Source organism: Macaca fascicularis, chromosome 12, assembly GCF_037993035.2.
Source record: "Macaca fascicularis isolate 582-1 chromosome 12, T2T-MFA8v1.1".
In the NCBI taxonomy this organism is placed as follows: domain Eukaryota; kingdom Metazoa; phylum Chordata; class Mammalia; order Primates; family Cercopithecidae; genus Macaca; species Macaca fascicularis.
In genome coordinates this window covers 68120685-68148372 of record NC_088386.1, presented here as the reverse complement: position 1 = coordinate 68148372, position 27688 = coordinate 68120685, and the positions used below count along the sequence as shown (strand labels likewise).

At 38.2% G+C, this 27688-nt stretch overlaps 1 protein-coding gene across 33 annotated transcripts in view; it reads right to left on the bottom strand.

Moving 5' to 3' along the window:
* Positions 1-27688, bottom strand: part of PDK1 (pyruvate dehydrogenase kinase 1) — a 108858-nt gene that overhangs the window by 63899 nt on the left and 17271 nt on the right. For 21 of the 33 annotated variants that reach the window (XR_001483947.4, XR_012421233.1, XR_012421226.1 and 18 more), the window contains 3 exons: positions 14883-14993; positions 10322-10435; positions 7060-7255 (listed from right to left, as the gene is read on the bottom strand). Coding sequence is in view for 9 of the 33 variants with exons in the window: in XM_074009463.1 (XP_073865564.1) it covers positions 7115-7255; positions 10322-10435; positions 14883-14993 (366 nt within the window). In the remaining 24 variants the exon portion in view is untranslated. Of the gene's footprint in view, positions 1-4265; positions 7256-10320; positions 10436-14882; positions 14994-27688 lie in introns of those variants that run through there. The other 12 variants (XR_012421229.1, XR_012421237.1, XM_074009463.1 and 9 more) reach the window with 3 other exon arrangements.

Sequence of the window (27688 nt, the reverse complement as noted above, 5' to 3'; positions counted from 1 at the left end):
CATTTGCTCTGCAACTGGTCTCAACTTTCCAGTTGGCCCTTTGGGCTGCTAAAAGCAGTTTATCTCACAACCTTTAGTCCTTTGCTACTCAAAGTGTGGCTCACAGACCAGCAGCATTAATACCACCAGGAAACTTGTTAGAAATGCAGAATCTCAGGCCCCACTCCAGACCTGCTGAACCAGAATCCACATTTTCTCAAGATGTCCAGGTGATTCGCATCAGAAGCATTGCTTACAAAGATTTAACCTTACTTTCCATTGGTTAAGCGAGTCCTTATTAAGCCAGCCCTGATCCAAGAGCAATAATCAAGTTCAGCTGTGCACCACAGCAAATGAGGCATCACCTGATGGTTCTTAATTGGTGGTTGTTTCTATTTGTTGCTTTTGTTTGTCACTGAGAGTTGGTTTTAAGATGAAAGGGATCTTCTTCTCCAAAGGAAGATTTGCCATACCAAAGCAGGAAAGGCAACAGTTTACCAAACAAAAAAACCCTAGGCCCTTTTATAAGCCTAATAATGTTTACCCAAACACAGAAACATCAGATGTTTGTTTCCTCCATGTTCCAAAATAATAGGCCAGAGTTAGAAAGGGGAATCCATAGGCAGGTAACTTTTTGTTAACACCTTGCAAATGGTGACCCTTGGACATATAACTCAACAAATTTTCCATGGCAGGCCCATGGATCCAACCCCATAGATAATTCCAGTATATCTGTCTTACATCTGCCACTATACAAGATTTATTGTAACTGGATATAATGGCTTATATAAGTGAGTTAAGCACTTTTAATTACAACCATCCCCCGCAAAAAACCTGAATTTCCTGTCTCTGTTGATGTGTTCATGTTTTTCCTCCTCTCATCTGTAGAGAGGTAAATTACATAGATTTTTAGACATTAAAACATCCTCCTGTTCCTGGGATTCTCCTTTTGCTCAATACAATATTTTTATGCACTGCTACATTCAATGTGCCAATATTTCATTGGCAATTTTTCCATCTATGTTCATAAACAAGATTGGTCTATTAATATTTCATAGTCTTTGCTCAAGTGTAGTTTTGAGATTTTACTAACTTTGAAATGGGTTGGGTAGCTTTCTCTCATTTCAAAGTTTCTGTAAGATAGGAATTATCAGTTTCTTGATGTTTTGGTAACATTCATCTTTCAAAAATTGCCTTTTGGCGAGGTGGACTTGTGATTACTGATTTCATTTCCTTAGTGGTTGATTTAAATTGTCAAAATCTTAGATGGATCTTATACTGTTTTCCTAGAAATATATCCATTTCTTCTCCACTTACAAAATTTTTATCATAAAGTTAACGGTACTCTTATGATTATTTTAAATCTCTATTGGTAGTTATGACCTTTAAAAAAAAATTGAAATACTGAATATTTGGGCCTTTTCCTTTCCTGACTGGAGGTTTATCAGAAGGGTCCCTTCTGCTGCAGCCTGCAAAGCCTCCATCAAGGGACACCCACCAGCTGGCTGCTGTTTACCTACCCCAGCTAACCCAGTGGGTATTAGTCTGTCCCCACACTGCTATAAAGAACTGCCTGAGACGGGGTAATTTATAATAAAAAGAGGATTGACTCACAGTTCCGCATGGCTGGGGAAGCCTCCAGAAACTCACAATCATGGCGGAAGGCACCTCTTCACAGGGCAGCAGGAAGAATGAATGCAGGAGGAACTACCAAATACTTATAAAACCATTAGATCTCATGAGAATTCACAATCACGAGAACAGCATGGGGGAAACCACCCCCATGATCCAATTACTTTCATCTGGTCTCTCCCTTAACATGTGGAGATTATAATTCAAGATGAGATGTGTGCGGTGGGGACAGAAAGCCTAACCACTATCAGCGTGTTTGCTTGTTTACTTCTATTTTAAACTTTAAAATAAACCCGTAACTTCAGCAGTGCTGTTTTGCTACTCCTCTTAAATTCTCTCATTTTCTTGTGTATTTCATCCTTTTGCTAGTTTTGCACTGGTTACTACTCAGTTTCTTTATTGTACTGAGTCATTTTTAAGTATCATTTTGAGAATGGAGAAAAAAAATGTTATTAAGTTCATTATTCCTTATGTATTTACTGAGCACACAATTGTTATAGAAGGCAAAAATAATTTAGGTAAACAGGGTAAAGCGAGTCCCCAGCAGAAAACTTTCTTTTTAACAAACAGCAGCTCAAAAACAGCTCCCTTTTTAACCTCATGCAGTTAACCCCAGTAAAACAGTGGCCCTTAATAAGCACATTCCTTTCCCTTTAGGGGCACTAAGATAAGGAAGCTAAAAGCAGACTAGGGGGGATGCCTGCAGCTGCAAGATGTATGGGAACAGACATAGAAACTCTCCCTTCCAGATAAGCAGGACAAAGAAACACAGACTAAGAGTCTAAGAGCCTACGTGGTCAGGGACTGGGATAAGAGCTGATAAAAAGCTCTGCTCTGCACAGATAGCACACCTGGTCCCAACTAAAGTGTCCTCCGGCCCTAGGAGAATAAGACATCCCCTCCTCATGAGCTCCCTCCTCGCTAGCCCATTTATAAAAACCCTGACATTTTTACTACAACTTGGCAACCTGCTCCCGACCCCTCTCTCTAACAGAGAGCTGTTCTTTCCTTTTGCCTATTAAACCGCTCCAAACTGTGTGTCTGCGACCTCCATCTCCTTGGCCGTGAGACCAAGAACCTTGGTATTTACCCCAGACGAGGCTGCTTCACAATTACAGGTGCCTACTACATACTGGGCATTATGGAGATACTGAGAGTAGAGTACAGTTTTGGACAAATAATTTCACACCATACTGTATTTTCATGCAATACTGTAACTGTAGAACTGTGTATTAAGTGTTTTCATACAGTACTATAACTGTTATATTCTGAATCCCATAATGAGAGACATCTAAGTACAAAACCATGGCAAGAATACTGTGGCTTTTTATATTTGAGTCAAACTTAAAAGTGTCCTGGCTTCATAAACTGTTTCCAAAAAAAACCTTCTCAGCATTTTTAACTTATAAGTAGATGGCAACACTTTAATCAAAACAACAAAATTTCTGATATTATCTGTGACAAACGCAGGAAGTGTACTTCCACTCTCAAAAAATACCCTGAATGAACATAACCCTCACGTGGAAGTTTATTTTACTGGGGTGAAACTACATTTTTGCTAAATAATCTCTAATTTAACAAAGTAAAAGATAGCTGTCACAATTCTCAATATAAACAACAGCTTTTCCAAGTCAACCAAAAAGAGTAGAGTTTTGCACCAAAAACTGACAATCTTGTCTTTTGCTATTAAAAACCTACGGTTAGCAATTGCTAAAGAACTGTGGAGACTTTAGAAAGAGGGGGGTGGTACATATGTTCAATTCTTTTTTCCAAACATGTCAATAGAACAGAAGGCGCAGTACTTTATGAATGCCAGAACTAAGCAAACTAGTGATTTGCTTTTTTTAACATGGAAAAAATCCTTCACACAGTATTAATTATATTATTTTTCAAGTGCATTGGGTTTGACTGTAAGAAAATTAATTATTGGGGCCAAAAATTAATCAGACATGATTAAAAGTTCCTCCAGCAAAAGTCATGTTTGCAAACTACCTAACTCAACCATGATTACCCATATGTAGATACTTCACACTTACATCACAATTAAAGACATAAACTGAAATTGGTTGGCTGTTTTTTGGCTTCCTCTGATTAGTCATTCACAGGGCAACAGTGTGACCTTAAAACTAACAGTTTCCCCAGCTCTTTACCTCTGGAGTTCTGTTACGGAACTTGTTGGCTTCAACAATGAAGGGAAATTGTGGTGCCTATATCCCATCAGTTAGAAATAGGATAGGAATTCATAGGAGTTTAGTTCTGCCATTCAGCTGATACAAGCAGAGGGTAATAATGCTGGTTAAATTAAGACTTTGTTTTTTTTTTTTTTTAACAGTTATACTGTGGAAAGTTATTCAAATTTCAAATTTATTTACAGTGTTTGAAAAGCACACAACAGAAGATCTTCATTTATGCAACAAGTCAATCATCTGTGGTATGTATGGAAAATAAAAATCTAGGGTAAGTCAAACATACAAACTCTACCTCTTGCTTTCTCCATTAGAATATACACATTGGAAATCTAAGTTCCAAACAGTTCCTCTCTACTGAAGATAGTGAAATTTAGTGCAAGCCCCCTAACTATCAATTTTTTGGATGCTTACAAAATGTTGAGCCTTGATGGTGGAAGAGGATTCTATTTAAAAGAGATGATCATATTTTTAAAAGGCTAAATTGACTCAGTTTATTTTCAAAATAAGGGTTGATCCATGTTTTCAGTTTATTGTCGTACAGAAAACATTTTATAAAATAATAAGGTAGACTTCCACTCCAACATATTCACGTAAAAACATCACAGTGCAAGAAAGTGATCACAATTAAGCATGAAGACATCAAAAGCCCGCCAGTATTTTAACTACAGAGCAGAATATTCTTGCTGTCCCTTCCTAGAAAATGTTGGCACATTCATTAACTGCTCAGGTTACAAAAATCACTTCGTGTCCACTTCTTGTCCTTCAATATATTTTCATAACTACACTGTGTTACATTAATGCTGGTGGACAAAATAGCTCCTGTAAAATCTAAAAACCTTTCAGGTAGCACAAGGATTTAAAACCAACTAGGAGAAAGCTCTCCCAGAATATTTTTGTATGTAATTTTCTGTCCATTACCACAATAACAGAGTAAAAAGATGTTTTACCTTAAGAAATAAGCTAAAGGAAAAACTTTAATTTTTCCTTTAAAACATTTCTTAGCTTTTAAATAGAGAGAAAAAGTTCTAATTTTCTTGAGGGAGGAGAATATTTCATAAGTAAAAACATCAAATGTTGTACAAATGTTTCATTTAGGAAACAAATACTTAGATTCAAAGGATTCTAAAACATTTCATCATTATAAGAAAAGTGTAATTTAAAGCTAAAAAATTGTAATACATCAAACTAATATAAATTACTCATTAACATGTTCTATCGTATTTCACAAAATCCATAATTAAGGAATAGTGGGTTAGGTGAGACATTTTCCCCAACATTTGGTCAGATTAGCTAAGAAATTCTGGGCAAAGGATGCCTACTCTGAATCAGGATCTTGGCCTCTTAAATGAGGGCACTGGACTAACTGCCTATTCACTAACTGCCTCTAATCCACACATTTATCACAATTGTTCATCTTACATAATCCTTCCAAGGATGAAGTGTTTCAACTCAATGGATTTTCCAGACAAAGCTCTCCCGTTTAAGTGGCAAAACTCTTCTTTGAACTTTAAAATTTTTACTTTAAAATGTTATGTCCACTGTATTTTCCTGCCACCTTAAAAGATGTTGAGGGGTAACTAACAACAAGTCTCTAAATGACACAGTCTCCTGGACTTGCCAGCTGATGACAGGATCTGCAGATACACCTCAGGGTCTGCTCCGACTCTGAGCAACTCTGGGCTACACTGAGTGAGAAAGACAATGATACCACCTACACTGCATCGCTTTGTTTCAAAGACCAATAGAGTTATAATATATCAAAGTGTTTGTAAAGTACAAATTACCATACGAATGCAAAGGACTGCTCTAATAAACCTAAGCAAACTTCTCCCTGATAACGAAATTTGGATAGTTTTAGAAAATATATGTTGTTTGTCAAGACTTGTGCAATAGGCCACGTGTAGTGGTTCACGCCTGTAATCCCAGCACTTTCAGACTCAGGCAGGAGGATTTCTTGAGCTCAGGAGTTCAACACTAGCCTGGGAACATACCGAGATCTCATCTCTACAAGAAATAAAAAAAATTAGCTGGGTGTGGTAATGCACAACTGTAGTTCCAGCTATATAGGAGGCTGAGGTAGAAGGATTACTTGAGCCCAGAAGATTGAGGCTGCAGTGAGCCTTGATCATGCCACTGCACTCCATCCTGGGCAAAAGAGCGAGACCCTGTCTCAAAAAAAAAAAAAAAAAGAAAAAGAGAAAGAAAAAAGACTTGAGCAATGATGGCTCTGATGCTTTGGTTACCTGGCATTTTGTTCTTCTGCTTCTAATTATGCTTCTAATTGCACCAGGTGTGGGATTCAGTTTCTGTCTTCTCGAGTCTATAAATCTGGCTTTAAATAGGTGGAAACCAAAACCTACAGATCTGTTACTTTAGTAAATGCTGTGTCATCACTACTTACTTTGAAAGAGTGGTTCCCAACCTAGGGTAGGCATCAGACTCACCTAGGAAGCATTTTTAAAAGTGAGATTTCTAGGCTCTAGTCCTAGGGATTCTGATTCAGTACATCTGGAGTAGGATGCAGAAAAACTCCCATTTTTTTCCAAAAGCTTTCTAGGTAATCTCAACAAGCAATCAGTTCAGTTTTGGAGACATATTACTTTGCCCTCAATTTCTTCTCTATTTTAGTAGCTGCTAGTATGTTTGTTTTCAGTATAAAAATTTCTCCTTGCATTAATCACAAGTACACTTAGAACAGACGGCCCATGATTTTGGCATAGATCCACAGAGAGATAGTCATTACACTTCTTTACAATAAAATTTAAAAATGATGAATTAACCTCATAGCTAAGACAATGCACATAGACGCCGAATGGTGGCTGGTTCTGTGATTACAGGGCAACTGTTTTCTGCTTTACTTGTAGTCAGTCACTGATAAACATGAAGACCATATTACTACCGAATAAAGATGGCAGAACTCCTCCAAATAACAGGAAGATGGCTAACCAGCTAATCACTATTATTTAGAAAATGTTTCTAGCAAACAAAGTATTTTTTTAAAAAAAAAACTAGTTTCCTATAGAAACCCAAAGATTTCCACACTTCTGAAGTCTACCACAAAGCAAAAAGTTGACCAAAACTACAGTTGTTTAAAAATATGTTCAATTACTGTGAAATATAAGTGTAAAATAGGTGTGATTTCATCCTTTAGGAGGTTTAATGGGCACAAATGGAATTCAGTTTCCATTTATTCTACTCAAATAGTTTTGTGAAAACGACAAATGAAGTATTTGGTATAATATAGTTCTGAACACCATACCTTCCAAATTTAATACAAAAGCCACATTTGGATTTTCCGGATGTCCCAAGTGTGTCTAGGCACTGCGGAACGTCGTCATGTCTTTGGGTTCTCTGCTGGGGACGCACCAGTCATCAGCCTCGTGGTTGGTGTTGTAATGCTTCCAGGCAGCTTTGTTATACACTGGGAGTCTTTCTATTGAGTCTGTTGACAAAGCCTGAAAAAAAAAAAAAAAACCTAAGACCTATTAAGTCTGGCATTTTTTAGAATTCATTATTTGAGAAAATAGAGAATGGTAAAAAGGTTATGACAAATTAGATAACATTCTATTAATATCTTATTAATCCTTATACCACCTAACTATACTTTTAAATGGTATGTATATTTGAAACATCTTATTTATTAAATCTATGGCACTGACTGATGTGCAGGTTGACTGAGTTTGTTGCTTACAGTAGTTCCCAGCCATCCTGGAAGCTCCTGTATTGAAATTTTACACAAACATGACCCAGATCAGAGTTGGCAAACTGAAGAAGTTGGTTAAATGTAAAAACATACAAATTGATATATGTATCTTAATATATGTACATAAAATTAATGAACTCTATTTTAATTATTTACTAGAAGAAATAGTTTTTGTTTTTTTTTTTCAGTATAGTCACTGTGCTTTAAAAAAACTCATCACAAGCCAGGCACAGCGGCTTATGCCTATAACCCCAGTGCTTTGGGAAGCTTACACAGGAAGATTGCTTGAGCCCAGGAGTTGGAGACCAGCCTGGGCAACATAGCAAGATCCTGTCTCTACACAAAATAAAAATATCAGCTAGACATGGTGGCACATGAGTGTAGTCCTAACTACTTGGGAGACTGAGAGAGGAGGATCACTTGAAGCCCAGGGGTTCAAGGCTGTAGTGAACTGTGACTGTACCACTGCACTCTGGCCTGGCAACACAGCAAGACATTGTCTCTATAAATACATAAAAATTTAAAAACTCATTATAACATTATTAATAAATATAAATCTATGTCTAAGGCATCTTGGCTTTTTTGTGAACTTTTCTTGGCCCTGGGTTTGAACCTGCATCTTCTGCAGCCTCCAATTTCAGTCACTGTGCACAAGATTGCTGCATCATGCATTATTTCATGTTTTCAATATATTATTACCATTAATTCTCCATTGTATTTCCTGAAAGTCACTGGAACCTGAGGTAAACTACATTTCTGGTTATCTTCTTCAAGTTAGGATTTTTCAGTAGTATTTCCACCCCAGGCCAAAGGCATTTCCTAAGATGCAGAACATCCTGAACCAGAAAATCTCATTCTGATAATGCTAAAGTCTTTTTTTTTTTTTTTGAGATGGAGTCTCGCTCTGTCGCCCAGGCTGGAGTGCAGTGGCGCAATCCCCACTCACTGCAAGCTCCGCCCCCCGGGTTCACGCCATTCTCCTGCCTCAGCCTTCCGTGTAGCTGGGACTACAGGCACCCGCCATCGCGCCTGGCTAATTTTTTGTATTTTTAGTAGAGACGGGATTTCACAGTGTGAGCCAGGATGGTCTCGATCTCCTGACCTCGTGATCCGCCTGCTTCGGCCTCCCAAAGTGCTGGGATTACAGGCGTGAGCCACTGCGCCTGGCACTAAAGTCTTTGATGTTGACAATTTTAATGATTCTCTAAGACTTCTTGTCTTCTATTTTCTCTAAGGTAGAACTAAAAACCTTTCACCTCCATATTCTCTCTAAATATTCCAGAATTTCTTGATCTATAGGCTAGATCAAGCTTGTCCAATCCATGGCCCACAGGCTGCATGCAGCCCGAGAAGGCTTTGAATGAAGCTCAACACATTTGTAAACTTTCTTAAAACATTATGAGATTTTTTTTTTTGCAATTTTTTTTTAAGTTCATCAGCTATCGTTAGTGTATTTTATGTGTGGCCCAAAACAGTTGTTCTTCCAATATGGCCCAGGGAAGCCATAAGATTGGACACTCCTGGGCTAGATCAAAATGTTATATTTTGTCATAAAACTACTGCATTGGGCCAGGCACAGTGTCCATGCCTATAATCCCAGCACTTTGGGAGGCCAATGCAAGTGATCACCTGAGGTCAGGAGTTCAAGATCAGCCTGGCCAACATGGTGAAACCCCATCTTTACTAAAAATACAAACATTAGGCGCCTGTAGTCCCAGCTACTTGGGAGGCTGAGGCAGAGCAGCTTGAACCCGGGAGGCGGAGGTTGCAGTAAGCCAGGATCATGCCACTGCACTCCAGCTTAGGTGACAGAGCAAGACTCTGTCCAAAAAAAAAAAAAATTGCATTGATGTTGCCCTTTTTCCTCACAATCGACATGGTTAAAAAAACAAACAAAAAATACCATCTGGAAAGAATTTAGTCTTTTCAGATTTTTCCAATATAAATTCTTCAACATTTTCTATAAAATAGATGCCATCTAGTGGCCAGAACAAGAAACTAGAGTCACTAAATCAGGCATGAACAGTCACCAGTTAGCTGAAGAAGGGGAACGATGGAACCTAGTGTTTTTCCAACCATGTAAAAATGTATGGATCCCTCCTTAATGCATTGAACACTCCAGGCAAGCAAACTAAGTGCTTCTGTGTCCATCGGGTAAGCTATATGCTTACCAAGAGTCACTTGTGCTTGTTCCCAAATCTGTTTGTACAGTTCTGTCATTATAATTACAAAATCTATTACATTAGCAAAGAATAAAAAAGGGAATGTTTCTTTGAAAACTAAGATGAATGTTTTGGAAAGACTCCTGAAGGAAAGTCACATAAAACTTGCTGTCAAATCAGTCAGGAGGTATCTGTAAAGGACAGCATAAAAGTCCAAAAAGAGTATGCACTTGTTTGTTTAAAGAAACTAAAATGATGCACTGTCAGTACAGCTTTTGCAAAAAAGACAATGTGACACTCCTATCTGCAGACCCATATACAGAGAAAAGGCCCTGGCAGTACATCAAAAGTTTGGTATATCAATGTTCATTCATGTGTTTTATGTTAAAATTAAACTTGTATGATATATAACTTATGATTCTCTACTTTAACCCAATTTTTTTCCTATTAATAGCCAGAGTCCTGATCACTCCAGGATACAAATCTCTTTCCCCATAGTTGAGGGGATCATCTATCAAAATTGGTGAGAACCCAGGCAAAAAACCATAATCTTTTTTCTATGTAAACAGCATGTGGTAAATTTCATTACAGTTAAGTATGGGCATCTATTTTTATCATCAAAAGAAATATTAAATCAAGAAGACTACAGCTATTACCTTAATGTAGATAACTGCATCTGTCCCGTAACCCTCTAGGGAATACAACTTCAGGTCTCCTTGGAAGTATTGTGCGTAAAGACGTGATATGGGCAATCCATAACCAAAACCAGCCTGTTTGATGAGAAAAACAAAATTCTATTCAGAGAGCCACACACTGAAATACTTTTCTAATTAAGATAGATGCCACTGAGGCTTTCAGAGCCTACATCTGAGAGAGGCATTATATTTAATATAATTAATATTTAAGCATTAATGATTAAGCTGAGGTTTACTCAAGTACTGTATCACCTAACTTCCCTCTGGTCATTTAAAACTCTTTATTCTTTCCATAAAATGACTTGTAGTTGGTCTGGAAAAAGCATATTGCTTTTCCTTGCTGCCTGCTTGATTGTATTGTGTTCGGAATTGGTTCCTTCCGGTGGGTTCTTGGTCTGCGGACTTCTCCAGGAGAGGGGAGAAGAGCAGCATAAGTAGCTGGCAGAGGCAGGGAAAGACCAGCAGAAAGAGAGAAAGAGACAGAAAGTCAGAGAGAGAGAGAAAGGAAGAGAGAGACAAACAAGGAGTCAGAGAGAAAGAAAGAAAGAGACAAAGTCAAAGAGACAGAGAGGAGGAGACAGAGACAAAGAGGAAGTCAGAGAGAAAGACACAGAAAGTCAAAGAGAGAGGAAGAGACAAAGACAGAGTCAGAAAGAGACAAAGAAGTCAAAGAGAAAGAGATAGTAGCAAAGAAAAAACAGTATACCCTATTCCTTTACAAGCCAGGGTAAATTTAAAACCTATAATTGATAATTGAAGGTCTTCTCTGTAACCCTGTAATACTCCAATACCACCTTGTTGTCCATGTAAACAAGGGCATAGCCTGAAAGCACCGAGGCCACTGACAACCCATAGCTTTCCTATCAAAAATCCTTAACCCAGCGGGTTTCCTAACAGGGGATCTAAATCTGAAGGTCCGACCACACAAAGGAGGAACTCCCTTCAGGACAGGACGATAGATGTTTCCTCCCAGGCGATTAAGGGAAAAAGACACAATGGGTATTCAGTAAGTGATAAGGAAACTCTTGTAGAAGCAGAGTTAGGAAAATTGCCTAATATTCGGTCTGCTCAAATGTGAGCGCTTAAGGTAGTTACAGAATCAGGAAGGAGCCATCTATACCAATTTTAAGTTAATATGGACTGAACGAGATCTTATTAATAGGAAAGAATAATTGAAATCCCAAACTTACAAGGTTTCAATAAAAGTAAAGTTTGCTAAAAGCTAACAGTGTAACATATATTATCCTAACTTCTAATCTCATGGAAATCAGACCCTATCAGTGCTCCTCAAAGCTCAAGTCCCTCAGCGCAGGGCCATACAACTAATACCCCTACTTACAGGGTTAGAAATGGCCACTGCTACAGGAACCGGAATATCCAGTTTATCTACTTCATTATCCTACTACCACAAACACTCAAAGGATTTCTCAGACAGTTTGCAAGAAATAACAAAATCTATCCTTACTCTACAATCCCAAATACTCTCTTTAGCAGCAGTGACTCTCCAAAACCACCGAGGCCTAGACCTCCTCACTGCTGAGAACGGAGGACTCCGCACCTTCTTAGGGGAAGAGTGTTGTTTTTACACTAACCAGTCAGGCATAGACCGAGATGTCACCCGGTGTTTACAGGAAAAGTATTCTGAAATCAGACAACGCCTTTCAAACTCTTATATCAACCTCTGGCATTGGGCAACATGGTTTCTCCCCTTTCTAGGTCCTGTGACAGCCATCTTGCTATTACTCACCTTCAGGCCCTGTATTTTTAACTTCCTTGTCAAATTTGTTTCCTCTAGAATCAAGGCCATCAAGCTACAGATGGTCTTACAAATGGAACCCCAAATGAGCTCAACTAACAACTTCTACCGAGGACCCCTGGACTGACCCACTGGCCCTTTCACTAACCTAAAGAGCTCCCCGCTGGAGGCCACTACACTGCAGGGCCCCTTCTTCGTCCCTGTCCAGCAGGAAGTAGCTACAGCAGTCATTGCCCAATTCCCAACAGCAGTTAGAGTGTCCTGTTTAGAGGGGGGGATTGAGAGGTGAAGCTGGCTGGGCTTCTGGGTTCACTGATGGAATTACCCCATGTGCTATCACCATCCGAAAGTAGGCTGCCATGTTCCTACTACAATCCCTGTCAGGGTTGGAGGGCAGACCTGAAAGACGGGGTGAAAGTAAACCCTTCCAGCATGGGCAGTGGCAAAAAGTGGCTGGCTTGTTAAAGATTCGGAAAGATCAAAACTGAGTGAAGGATGAGAAGGAGGTCTGGAAGAGAGATGTGTGGATGTTCCTCTCTGGACTTACAGTGTAAAGCTAGCCTATCCATGCAAAGACCCACCAGAAGGTATCCACAGGGAAGAAGCTTTTAGTAACCAGGTGGACAAGAAAGCCACTCCTGTGGGCATCTGCTGGCCTTTTGCCAGCTACCCTACTGCCTGCTGACTGGGACCATCTACAAAGTGAGGTCAGCAGAAAGGAGGCTCTGCAAGAAATTAGTAATAGTCTTAGCCTTGTTAAGGACATGCAGATGTATGGGGGAGCCTGTTCAGGTCAAGCCTCCTGTTTTCTTAAAAATTCACATACATTTTATATCCTAAAATAACAAACACTTACATGGCATTTACCATGAGCCAGGCACTATAAAGAGCATTTTTACATATATCAACTCACTGAATTCTCACAATAACTCCGTTTTTCTAACTGGGGAAACTTTGGCCTTCAGAGGTCAATAATTTTCCCAAGGCTGCACATCTAAGATGCAGCAGTATCAGAAATGGAATCAAAGAGTTTAGATCCAGAGTCTGGACTAGCTCACTATGCCACTCTCTACAAAAATTCTACAATATTCGTTTACTACAAAAACAGCAGCTCCTGTCTCTCCCTCTACTTTTTAGCATAAAACTAGACTTATGAAAAGATGCTCATGTTTATCATTTGACACTGTCTGTCTGCCCCTTGATATATGGATGCCAACTCCTGGAAGCCATGTATCTCAACTGGAAAAGGACATTACTAGAGCAAGCATTTCAACTATACTACAGCTGTAGCCATAGAATTTGTGGTATGCATCTGGTAAAACTGAGAGGTGAAGTTGGCTGGGCTTCTGGATTGGGTGGGGACTTGGGGAACTTTTCTGTTTAGCTAAGGATTGTATATGCACCAATCAGCACTCTGTGTCTAGCTAAAGGTTTGTAAACGCACCAATCAGCACTCTGACAAAATGAACCAATCAGCTCTCTGTAAAACAGACCAATCAGCTCTCTGTAAAATGGACCAATTAGCTCTCTGTAAAATGGACCAACCAGCAGGATGTGGGTGGGGCCAAATAAGGGAATAAAAGCAGGCCACCCAAGCCAGCAACAGCAACCCACTGGGGTCCCCTTCCACGTTGTGGAAGCTTTGTTCTTTGCTCCTCACAATAAATCTTGCTGCTGCTCACTCTCCGGGTCCGCACTACCTTTATGAGCTGTAACACTCACTGCACAGGTCTGCAGCTTCACTCCTGAAGCCAGCGAGACCACGAACCCACCAGGAGAACAAACAACTCCCGACGCACTGCCTTTATGAGCTGTAACACTCACCACGAAGGTCTGCAGTTTCACTGCTAAAGCCAGTGAGACCATGAACCCACCGGGAGGAAGAAACTCTGGACACATCTGAACATCTGAAGAAACAACCTCTGGACACACCATCTTTAAGAACTGTAACACTCACCACGAGGGTCTGCGGCTTCACTCTTAAAGTCAGTGAGACCAAGAACCCACCAATTCCGGACACAAAACTATCAGAATAAAGTCCTAGTAACTTCCTAGGAAGGGGTCTAAAATAGATCTTGTACTATATCCCATCATGTTACAGCATAATTCTACTGGAAATGTCAGAGAAGTTTCCAAGCCAAGAAGAGTAGAGCTCTTCTAGAATTACAGACAAAATTTTGGCAACATACTTTCTGTGGGGGAGTTAGAACATAAAGATAAGGATGGAATCAATTCAAAAGTTGATCCTATTAAACCTGCAAATAGGTGGAACTAAGATTAATAAAAACACCATCAAAGAAATTATAATTTAAGCCCTCAGGTTGGTGACTGAACAGATCAGAATTTTAGTCTTATTTTTCAGTCTAGGATATGAGATCATTCTAATGACAAATACTTGAGAAAAAAGTAAACACTAAAAAGTAATTCAGTGTTGACCAAATACTGCTAAAACCAGTAATTTATTCCCCACATTAGAAATAATGTGGTTAACCACATTCTGAAAAAGGGTTTTACACAGGAAAACTACTGCTATGTCATGATCAAACGTTGTAACAAGAACTCCAGATCTCTGTCTCGTGCCCATTTCAGTTGGAAAAAAAAAAGTGTTCTGAAGGTTGTTTAAATGTAGGGGAAAGTGTACATTTCTAAGAGCTTCTTTCTTCCTTGTGGAGTACCCTACATGACGGCTTAACTTACTTATTTGGCAGCTAGAGCATGTGGAAGGCAATTGACAGAAACACACTTCACTATTTCTTGATAACATACCAGGGGCACCGCGCGGGAAGTCTCAACACGAGGTCTCGGTGCAGTTGAATACATGTAGTTGAAGAGTCTGTCAATTTTCCTCAGAGGAACACCACCTCCTCGGTCACTCATCTAAGATAAGAAAAGGATCATGCTCTATGCCCAAGTCCTCAAAACAGCAAAACATCAACACATACTCATAGCATCACAGTTTAACTGCTGGTGGGAGAGTGCTGCGTTTTTTGTTTTGTTTTGTTTTGTTTTTGAGATGGAGCCTTGCTCTGTCACCCAGGCTGGAGTGCGGTGGCACGAGCTCAGCTCACTGCAACCTCTGCCTCCCAGGTTCGTGCCATTCTCCTGCCTCAGCCTCCAGAGTAGCTGGAACTACAGTCGCCTGCCACCATGCCCGGCTAATTTTTTTGTTTTTGTTTTTTTTAGTCAAGACAGGGTTTCACCATGTTAGCCAGGATGGACTTGATTTCCTGACCTCATGATCCACCCGCCTCGGCCTCCCAAAGTGCTGGGATCACAGGCATGAACCACCACACCTGGCCTGAGCACTGCTTTTGAAAATGAATACAACACAATCCAAGTTGCCAATATAAGCATTTCCCTCGCTGCTGAACCCAACCCAACTCCTCTAATATGTGAAACTCTAATACATAAACTCCATCATAATACTGCTGTGGCTTTGTATATTGCCGGGAGTCTCATTAACAGTGCATTATAGCACAGAACTGGACACAAGTTAACCCTATCTTGTATGTAACTATAATTTGTTATTCCTTTCTGGTTGGCAGCGTGGTGACTAGAATCAAACATGCACACCTGTAATCCAGCACTTTGGGAGGCAGAGGCAGGTGAATCACTTGAAGTCAGGAGTTCAAGACCAGTTTGGCCGACAGAGCGAAATCCCATCTCTACTAAAAATATAACAATTAGCCAGGTGGCACATGCCTGTAGTCCCAGCTACTTGGGAGGCTGAGGCAGAAGAATTGCTTGAACCCAGGAGATGGAGGTCACAGTGAGCCAAGAGCACACCACTGTACTCTAGCCTGGGCTACAGAGCAAGACTCCTTCTCAAAATAAATAAATAAATAAATAAATAAATAAAAATAATAAAAATGCAGGTATTAGGCTGGACATGGTGATTCATGCTTGTAATCTCAGCACTTTGGGAGACTGAGACAAGAGAATCACTTGAAGCCAGGAGTTTGAGATCAGCCTGCACAACAGAGTTAAGACCCCATCGCTACAAAAAATTTTCTAAAATTAGCTGGGCATGGTGGCATATAATTGTGATCTCAGCTACTTGGGAGGCTGAGGAAGGAGGATCACTTGAGCCCAGGAGGTGGAGGCTATAGTGAGCTATGATTGCACCACTGCACTCCAGCCTGGGTGACAGAGTGAGCCACTGTCTCTAAATTAAAAAAAAAAAAAAAAAGAAAAAATGCATATATTGGCTGGGTGTGGTGGCTCACACATATAATCCCAATACTTTGGGAGGCCATAACAGGGGGATCACTTGGGCCCAGCAGTTCCAGACCAGCCTGTGCAATATAGTGAGACTCCATCTCTACAAAGAAACAAAACAAAACAAAAACAAAAACAAAAAAACTTTTAAATTAGCCAGATGTGGTAGTGCATGCCTGTAATCCCAACTACTTGGGAGGCTGAGGCAGGAGGATCACTTGAGCCCAGGACTTTGAGGCTGTAGTGAGCTATGATCTCATCACTGTACTCCAACCTGGGTGACAGAATAAAACCCTGCCTCTATTTAAAAAAAAAAAAAATGCATGTACCTTTCACACAACGTCACTTCCAGAAATTTATCCTAATAAGCAGAAAAGCATGCAAAGCATGTATGAGAACATCCACCATAGCTCTATGCAGAATACCTAAAACTAAACAACCTAAATAGGGGATTAGTTAAGGAAAAGAAAGTACATTCTAAAATAGGATATTGTTAACCATTAATTAGATATTATACAGAACTCTACATACTGGCTTAAGAGATCTTGTTAAGCAGGAAAAAAAAAAACCCAGTTACAAAGAAGCATTTATAATACTTTGTAAAAATTCTACTATAAAAAGGTCTGAAATGATATATAATTTTATTGTCTGTAGAATGAGTAATTTTCTCTTCTTGTTTGGGGTTTTCAGAGTCTGAATTTTCTTCACAATTACTTTAACAGGAAAAAAACAGTATAATTTTCATTTTCAGGGAGAAAAAAACAGAACCGCTACTTTGTGTTTGCCTCTACAAGCAATTTTACAGCCTAGAACCCCAAAACACTTTCTGATGTGTTTGTAAGGCATGTAGGTCTTTACATTTTTATATCATTTTTCAACTCAAATAAACAGTATGGCAAATCAAATTTAGTAATTTATTTACGTATAATTTTTGTTTTCCTTCAAAGTTAACATGGACTTATTTTCCTAGCTAGTATCCAGCTTATATTCTCATCTACTATAGCCATTTTCCTTTGTCACAGAATCTGAATTGATTTTACTGCCTATAACAATACAGTTGTCATACACAAATCTGCTTTTATGTGTATATAAAATAGTAGTGAATAATATGTATTAAAAGTCAATAGGCTGAATGGCTTATAGTTAAGTTCTTATATATTTAAAAATTTTTTACAGTATGTATATATTACCTTTATAATGGTAATTATAGAGATATTTTGATTTTTATAACTAAAAAATCTGCCTTGAAATCCCATTTAAAAATCTGCCTCTAATACATCTAAAATTAAGTAATTACACTATCAAAGTATACAAGGACTTTATTAGGAATTTGTGGCTGGGTGTGGTGGCTTACGCCTATAAACCCAGCACTTTGGGAGGCCAAGGCAGGCAAATCACTTGAGGTCAGGAGTTCAAGACCAGCCTGGCCAACATGGCAAAACCCTGTCTCAACTGAAAATACAAAATTATCCAGGCATCATGGTGCACGCCTGTAATCTCAGCTACTTGGGAGGCTGAGGCACAAGAATCTCTTGAATCCAGGAGGAGGCTGCAGTGAGCCAAGGTTGTGCCACTATACTCTAGCCTGGGTGACACGGCGAGACTCTGCTCAGTTTAAAAAAAGAAAAAAAAAAAACTTTTATGTAGCATGATGCTTGAAATTGCTATTGGCCCTATAAAGCAATTTATTTTAGTAAGATGAATAAAGAGCTCTGGGTATTTTGAGAAATTCAACAATTTGTTAATTATTCATCCTTTAATGATATGCTCTGCTTCACATTTGCTAGTAACATGAATAAGAAGTATGCACATTCTATAAATACATGAAGGGAGTAAAGAACGTATTAGAATAGATATTGAGATAAAAAGGTAGACTTGAGTAAATTATTTTCTGGTTTTCCTTAACCTTTTGGCCAGGGAGACTGTAACAACAACCTGGCAAGTACAAAATTAGGAGCCATTTCCAGCCTCAGGCTGCATGGGAAAATAACAGGGGCTAAGCAGACAGGACAGAGAGGATGTGAGAAGCATCATCTTGCTAGAGGTAAAGGGGCAAACTAAGCCACAGGAATAGAGTTAGAAACTACAGTCAAAGCAGTACTTTGCTTTGCAGTCAACAATACAATAAACCGGAGCCAGTGGATTTTAAAGTAGGCGAAAGAGTTTCCAAAAGAGCAGTAATAGATTGGAGGATCCAAGTTCTTCAGGAAAAGGAAGGGAGGGAATAATGGTAGAGACAGACATTAAGTCTGTATATATTCAAGGCAAGAAGAATGGAACCTTTGATGACAAATGTATTGAAAGAGAGATGTGAAAACTAACACGAAACCCTATTAAGATAATGAGATAAGTATTGTCAACAGGAAGGCCAAGGAAGAGAAGTTCGCCAATTATTTTTAAAGTTTTCTCTTCAGCGCACAAAATCACCACATGTCAATGTCATCTAACCAAGAGCTGCCATCCCTAACTTCCTGTTCCTAGTAACACTAGGCTCGCTAGGTTAATTCATGTGAATTCCAGGCCCAGACGAAATGAACCACTACTGACTAGATGACAGCTCTAAAGCCAGGACATTCAACCAACCGTGTATTCACCCAGAGTTCCTAAAGTTTCTCAGCCAACAGCGTTTTCACTGTTAAGTTTGTAAAATTATCAACAGTAAATGAACCAAGACATTTAAATTTTAATTTAAATGACATGTAGGCCGGGCACTGTGGCTCACACCTGTAATCCCAGCACTTTGGGAGGCTGAGGCGGGCAGATCACTTGAGTTCAGGAGTTCAAGACCAGCCTGGCCAACATGGTGAAACTCCGTCTCTACTAAAAATACAAAAATTAGTCAGGTGTGGTGGCGCACGCCTGTAAATCCCTGCTACTCAGGAGGCTGAGACAGGAGAATTGCTTGAACCCGGGAAAGAGAGGTCGCAGTGAGCCGAGATTCTGCCACTGCACTCCAGCCCGGGTGACAGAGTAAGACTCCATCTATAAAAAAAAAGACATGTGGCTGTAACACATAGGTTATTTATAGATTATATATTAAACACAGAATTGAAAGAGCAGCTAGGGCTGAAAGACAGAAACGACAACTTTTGTATAGGTTTTTAGCAGAAGGATAAAAGGTAAAAAAAGTCAATTAATTTGAATAAGCTAAAAAAAAAAAATGGGAAAGAAAAAAAACCAAGCCTTGATTCTGAAAGTCTAGGGTAAGTAATGGGGATAAAAGCTCGAATGAAGAAAAAGCAAGAATTTAACATGTAAAGAGAGACTGCAAGAGGAGATGCCTTCATGTGACCTTGGATGTGAGGGGAGAAACAACAGGTGAAGGCAGAGCCTAATACAGACAGCACTTCTAGAACAGTCTTTTTGAGACCTTTACAAGCCTTTCTGTTTTATTTTAAACAGCTTTATTCAAACATAAGTAACATAGCAGGCTTCTAGAACAGTCTTTTTGAGACCGTTACAAGCGTATTTTATTTTAAACAGCTTTATTCAGATATAATTTACATAGCAGACTGGACGCAGTGGCTGATGCCTATAATCCCAGCACTTTGGGAGGCAGAGGCAGACAGATCACTTGAGGTCAGCAGCTCGAGACCAGCCTGGCCAACATGGCAAAACCCCATCGTTACTAAAAATACAATAATTAGTCGGGTGTGGTGGCAGGCGCCTGTAGTCCCAGCCACTAGGGAGGCTGAGGCAGGAGAATCGCTTGAACCTGGGAGGCTTGCAGCGAGCTGAGATCATGCCACTGCACTCCAGCCTGGGCAACAGAGGGAGACTGCATCTCAAAAAAGATAAAAATAATTTACATACCATCTAATTTATGCACTTAAAGTATATAATTGAATGATTTTTAACATAGTCATAGATATGTGCAACCATTACCACAGTCAATTTTAGAATATATTCATCACCTCCAAAAGAAACCCTGGCTCCTTTAGTGGCCATATCCCTAGGCAACCACTAATCTACTTTCTGTCCCTATATATTTGCCAATTCTGGATATTTCATGTAAATAAAATCATATAATATGTGGCCTTTTGTGATTGGCTTCTTTCACTTAGCATAATGTCTTCAATGTTATAACAACCAGTTTGTAGCATATATGAGTATTTCAGTGCTTTGTGGCCAAATAATATTCCACTGTATGGGCACACCACATTTTGTTTATCCATTCATTAGCTGATAGATATTTGGGTTGTTTATACCTGTACACTATTGTGAATAGTGCCACTATAAGTATTTGTGTATAAGTTTTTGCCTAAATATTCTCAATCCTTTGAGGTATAGTCATAGGAGTGGGATTGCCGGGTCATTATGAATTTTTCTTTCCATCATAAAGACAGATTACCTAAGCGAAGCCCATCCACCAGCACATAAGTAATCTCTTCTGAGAGTCTAAGAACTCAGTAAACCTTGATCCATGCAATGATAGATATTAGCAATAGAAATCAGCTGCAGACCAAAATGCTAAATAAAGCACTACTAATAGAAACAGAAAAAGGTATAAGAAAGAACATGCTGCAGCACAACTCAAGCCCCAAACCAGAAGACCAGTGGGTCTTCTTTTCTTTTTTTTTTTTGAGACAGAGTCTCGCTCTGTCACCCAGGCTGGAGTGCAGTGGCCAGATCTCTGGTCACTGCAAGCTCCGCCTCCCGGGTTCACGCCATTCTCCTGCCTCAGCCTCTGGAGTAGCTGGGACTACAGGGCCGCCACCTCGCCTGGCTAGTTTTTTATATTTTTAGTAGAGACGGGGTTTCCCCGGGTTAGCCAGGATGGTCTCGATCTCCTGACCTCGTGATCCACCCGTCTCGGCCTCCCAAAGTGCTGGGATTACAGGCTTGAGCCACCGTGCCCGGCCAGTGGGTCTTTTCTTGACTATATAAACCTTAATGGGCAAGTAGCTGACACATAAATAACCAAAAAATAGACACATTAGCATCTGAGCTTAAAAAAAACAAAAGTGATACATTCATATTGTTTTTACAGCAAACAGATGGCATTGCCATTTATTATTTGTGCCTAGCCCTTTAAAATGAACAACCAGGAGAGAAACAGACAAAAAGAAACTCAGGAAATGGACAATGCAGGGTGCAGAGGCAAATTAGTTTAGAAAAAAAAAAAAAAAATATATATATATATATAAAAAATATCCTCAGAGCAATAAAATAAAACTAGAGCAGAATTCTAAAAAGGGATTAATTTTAAAAATAAGAGTTCTTGGAAATTTGTAAGATAACAGAAGTAAGAATTCAATAGAAGGGCTGGGAATTTGAAGTCAAGGAAATCTCACAGAATAGAATAAAAAGTTGAAGCAATGAAAAACAGGAGGAAAAAAGATTAAAAACAGGTAATGATGTCATGAAGCCCAACATCCTCCTAATATGACTATCAGAAAGAGACTAAACACACAGTGAAAAGGAAAATATCAAGAAAATAATGGGAAGTTCAAAGACCATAGCCCAATAAATAAGAAAAGGCCCACAACAAGTCACATCACTGAAATTTCAGAACACAGCTTAAAAAAAAAAAAAAAAAAAGATGTTATAAAGTCCAGTTAAACAAAAGTAGACACCTAAAACTGGTCACATAAAAAGAGGAATTGTAATAAACGTTGTCTTCTCAAAAAGAACAGCAGGAGTGACATCAGCAAAAATAGGAGAGAAAGAACCTGCAAAAGTGTCTCCTCTATCAAAGCATCAAAAAAAAAAATGAGGGGGGGTGGTGGCACAAAAATCATGAAGAATCAACTTTGACAGAATTCTGGAAATTAACTAAAGGCATGCAGCAATCTGGGGAACATTTATTAAAGTAAAACAACTGAATCCCTAAAAGAACAGTAAGCATTTTAACTTGTTCCTATCCTGCTCCCCCTCCCTCCAATAAATATGCAATCAGAGTGAAACCAGCAGCCTGGTAGCCGCTGGGAATACTATTTATTTGACCTGACTCTGAGCTCCCCAGTACAAAAGTCTTTCACCCCACCCCCATCCCTGGAAACATCTGTCAAAAACAATTAGCAGTAACTGATTAATTTGAGGGCTGTAGGAGGCACGGACAACAGCTAGGGCAAAGAATAAGGCTAAACAAAAAGCTTGACAGGAAGGTCTAGGGAATGAGATAGCCATAGGAGCTTTGAAAAACTCAGCTATCTCCTGGGAATCTGAAAGGCCATACTCATGCCCAGGGTCATGCTCAGGAAAGACATGAGAAGACCCTAAGCTCTCACCTCTAACTGCTCTATGCAAGCAGGACCTAAAGGTTAAGGCACAGTTGTCAACTGCCTGGCTGACAGTTGAAGATATTCTCCTAAACACTTCTCCTATACACACACAGAGTCCCCCGGCAAAGACTGGGAAACTTACTGATTCCACGTATTTGAGGAAATCTCAGTCCAGTCATTAGCTGACCACTAAGCTAAATGAGCAGAGACTTCAGAGACCACACACAACAAATAACTCAAACTTAACAGAATTAACTCCAAAAAAAAAAAAAAAAAAATTACAAAACAATCACAAAAACAACCTTGGGGAGAGGGCAGTACCTGATCTCCAGAGCTGTCAAAATATATTATTTTAAATGTCTAGTTTTCTACAAAAATAACAAGATATGAAAAGAAACAAAAAAGTATTGCCCATACATAGGCAAGGAAAAATCAAGTCAATAAACTATACCTGAGTCAGTAAAGTCAGACTCTGTAAACAAACACTAAAGAACTAAAGTATGAGGATGTCTCAAAATAGAAAATTTTAAATGATACAACAATAAAAGATATGGCAATAAAAATGATATGCATCAAGATTTGGCAAAGGTGAAAAAACATGATAGACATTATATAAGATAACTAAGTTGAAATTCTGGAGTTCAGAAGTACAATAAATGAAATGAAAATTTCACTAGAGGGGTTCAACAGCGTATTTGAGCATGTGAAAGAAAAGAATCAGTGATAGTGAAGACAGGTCAATTGAAATTATCCAGTCTGAGAAACAGAAAGAGAAATGACTCATCACATATTTGCAATATTCAATAAGATTGTAACAGCTGATTTCTCATCTAAAATCATGGAGGCTGGAAGGCAGTGAGGTAACATATTCCAAAGTGCTGAAAGAAAAAGACTATCAACAAGAATTCTACAACCAGCAAAACTATCCTTCAAAAATGAAGGAGAAATTAAGACATTTCCTGATAAGCAAAAACTGAGAGAGATCATCACTGGTAGACATACGCTATCAAGAAATACCAAAGGGAATCCTTCAGGCTGAAACAAAAGGATACTAGACAATACATTGAATCCATGTGAAGAAATAAACAGTACCAGGAAAAGTAATTACAAAAGTAAGTATTAAGGATAATATGAGTATATTTTTTGTTTGTAACTCTTTTTGTGTCCTATCTGATTTAAAAGACAATTGCATAGAATAATTATACATCTCTGTAGACAGGCCCACAATGTACAAAAATGTACGTTATATGACAATAACAGCACAAAGGATGGGTGGGGAGGGGCAAAGGCCTATTTAGGAGAAAAGTCATTGTGTATTATTTAAAGTAAATTGGTATTAATCTGAACTAGATATTAAATTAAGGTGTTTATTGTAATTCCCAGGATAATCACTTAAAAAACTCAAAGAAATACAGTAACAAAAACAAGAACGAAATTAAAACAATGTAATACAAAGTATCATTTTAACAAAAGACAGTAATAATGAATAAAAAATGATATGACATATATTGAAGACAAAACGGCAAACATAAACCAAAATTACTGTTAATTACCTTAATAGTAATTACATTAAATGTAATTGATCTGACATTCCAATTAAAAGGTGGACATTGGCAGAATGGTTTTAAATTCTAACTATATGCTAAAAAGAGACACATTTTAGACTGAAAGGCACAAAGAGGTTTAAATTAAAAGTCTGGAAAGATACACTATGAAAACAAAAACAAAAAGAGTTGGGATGGTTACACTAACTTCAAACAAAATATACTTTAAAGCAAAAATTGTTACAAGAGACAAAATAGAAGATTTTTTAATGATATAAGGTTAATAAACAAAAAAGATATAATTAAAAACATGTATGTACTCAACAGAGCTCCAAAATACATGAAGCAAAATTGATAGAACTGAAGGGAGAAATAGACAATTCAACAATAATTGGAGACTTCAATACTCCACTTTCAACAATGGATCTAACAATTACAAGATTAACAAGGAAAGACAAGCTTGTACAACACTACAAACCAACCAAACCTAATAGCTATCTGTAGAACATTCAACAGCAGCAGAATGAACACTTCTCAAGTACACATGGAACATTCTCCAGGATAGACCCTATGTTAGGCCATAAAATGAATCTCAATAGATGTATACTTGAAATCATACAAAGTATGTTTCCAATCACAACAGAATGAAATTTAAATGATTAAGAGAAAACATGGGAAATTCACAAGGATGTGGCAATTAAAACCACCCACTCCTATTAACCAATGGAAAAAATCCAAATGGAAACTAGAGAATACTTTGAGATGAATGAAAATGAAAACAAAACATTAAAAACTTGTAAGATACAGACAAAGCAGTGCTTAGAGTAAAATTTACAGTTGTAAAATGTCTCAAATGAATAACCAAAACTTCCACCTTTAGAAACTAGAAAAACAGGAGCAAAATAACACCAAAGCAAGCAGAAGGAAGGAAATTATAATAAAGCCTAGAGTGCAACTAATGAAATACAGAATAGAAAAATGGAGAAAACCAATGACATTAAAAATTGGTTCTTTAGAAAGATTAACAAAATTGATAAATATTTAGCTATATTGACTAAGAAAAAAAAAAAGAAGACTCAAATTTATAAAACCAGGAACGAAAGTGGGGACATCACTATCAATCTTACAAAAATAAAAAGGATTATTAGGGAATACTACGAACAATTGTGTGTAATAATTAGATAACCTAAATGAAATGGACAAATTACAATAAAAATACAAACTATTGACACAGCTCAGGAAGAAATGGACAATTTGAATAGATAGCAAATATATTATTTATATTTATTTTATTATTATTATTTGACACAGAGTCTTGATCTGTCGTCCAGGCTACAGTGCAATGGCACAATCTCAGCTCACCGCAAACTCTGCCTCCCGGGTTCAAGTGATTCTCCTGCCTCAGCCTCCCAAGTAGCTGGGATTACAGGCACACACCACTGTGCCTGGCTGATTTTTGTATTTTTAGTAGAGATGGAGTTTTGCCATGTTGGCCACTCTAGTCTCAAACTCCTGAGCTCAGGTGATCCACCTGCCTTGGCTTCCCAAAGTGCTAGGATTACAAGCATAAGCCACTGTGCCTGGCCTATTATTTATGTTTATAAATATCTATCCATAAATCTGAATAAATAACAAATAGAGATTTAACTAGTAATCAAAAATCTTCCCACAAAGACAAGCTCAGGCCCGGAAGTCTTCACTGTTGTGTTCTACCAAACACTGACAGAATACCAATCCTTCAAAAACTCTTCCAAAATACAGAAAGAGAGGGAAATTCCCTACTCATTCTATAAGGCCAGTGTCATCCCAATACTAAAACTAAAACATCTCAAGAAACTACAGACCAATAAACATACCTTATGAACATCAATGTAAAAATCCTCAACAAAACAACATAAACCATAAAAAAATTGAGACTTATCCCAAGAATGCAAGGTTGGTTTGATGTAGAAAAAGCAATGTAATACACTACTTAATAGAACAAAGAACAAACCACACAATCATTTCAATCTCCACAGAAAGAGCACTTGACAAAATTGAATATCCTTTCATGATAAAAACACTCAAACTAAGAACAGAGGCAAACTTTCTCAATTTGATAAAGGGTATCTATGAAAAAAATCAGAGCTAACATCATACTTAATGGTGAAAGACAAGAAGTTATCCCCCTTAGGATCAGAAAAAAGACAAGGATGTTTCCTGTCAGCACTTCTATTCAACACTGCACTAGCCACACTTACATCTTTTTGCAGAGACATGATCATTTATATAGAAAATTCTAAGTAATCCACAAAAATTTATTCATGCTAATGAAGACATTTAGCAAGGATGCAGGATACAAGATCAGTACAAAAAAAATCAGTTATATTCCTATCCACTAGCAAAAAGCACTCCAAAAAATGGAATTAAGTGAACAATTCCATTATAATAGCATTAAAAATAATAAAATACTTAGGAGTAAATTTAAAAGTCCAAGACTTGTACACTAAAAACCACAAAACATTATTGAAAGAAAGCAAAGCAGACCTATAAAGATGCCCTGTGTCATAAGTGTAAAGATGTCTTGTGTTCATGAATTAGAAGAGTTAATATTGTTAACTCTAAGATGGCAACACTTCCCAAATGATGCCCATCAAAATTCTAGTTGGCATTGTTTTTTGCAGAAATTGACAAGCTGATCCTAAAACCCATGGAAATGCGAGAACCCATAATAGCCAAAATAATCCTGAAAAAGAAGTTGTAGGACTCACACTTGCAAATTTCAAAACTTAAAGCTACAATAATTGAGACAGGCGTTAAGTACTTGCATAATGAGAGATATATACATCAATGGAATAGAACTGAGAATCCAGAAATAAACCCCATACATTCACGAGCAATTGATTTTTGGCAAGGGTGACAGGGCAATTGAATGCGGAAAGAATAGGTTTTTCACAATTGGTACTGGGACAACTGGATATCCACATGCAAAAGAATGAAGATGAACCTTTACCTCAAACCATGTACAAAAATTAACTCAAAATGGATCAAAGACCTTAAATGTAAAAGCTAAAACTATAAAACTCTCAGAAACATAGGCATAAATTTTCAAGACTTTGGAGTAGGCAATGGCTTCTTAGACATAAGGCTGAAATCACATGCAATGTGAAAAGAAAACTGAAAAATTTCAAAACTAAAAACTTTGGCTGGGTGTGGTGCCTCAAACCTGTAATCCCAGCACTTTGGGAGGCCAAGGTGGGAGGACTGCTTAAACTCAGGAGTTCGAGACCAGCCTGCGCAACATAGCAAGACCCCATTTCTATTTTAAAAAGCAAAAAACAAAACAACACAACTTTGTACTTCAAAGGACACTATCAAGAAAGTGAAAAGAACACATAGAATGGGAGAATATACTTGCAAATCATACATCTCATCAGGGACTAGTAACCCCTATACATATATATACACACACACACACACACACACACACAGAATCTTTATATATATACATATACATAAGAGAGAGAACCCTTACAACTCAACAATAAAAGACAAACAGCCAATTTTAAAACTGAAAAAAGGATCTTAATCTGCATTTCTTCAAAGA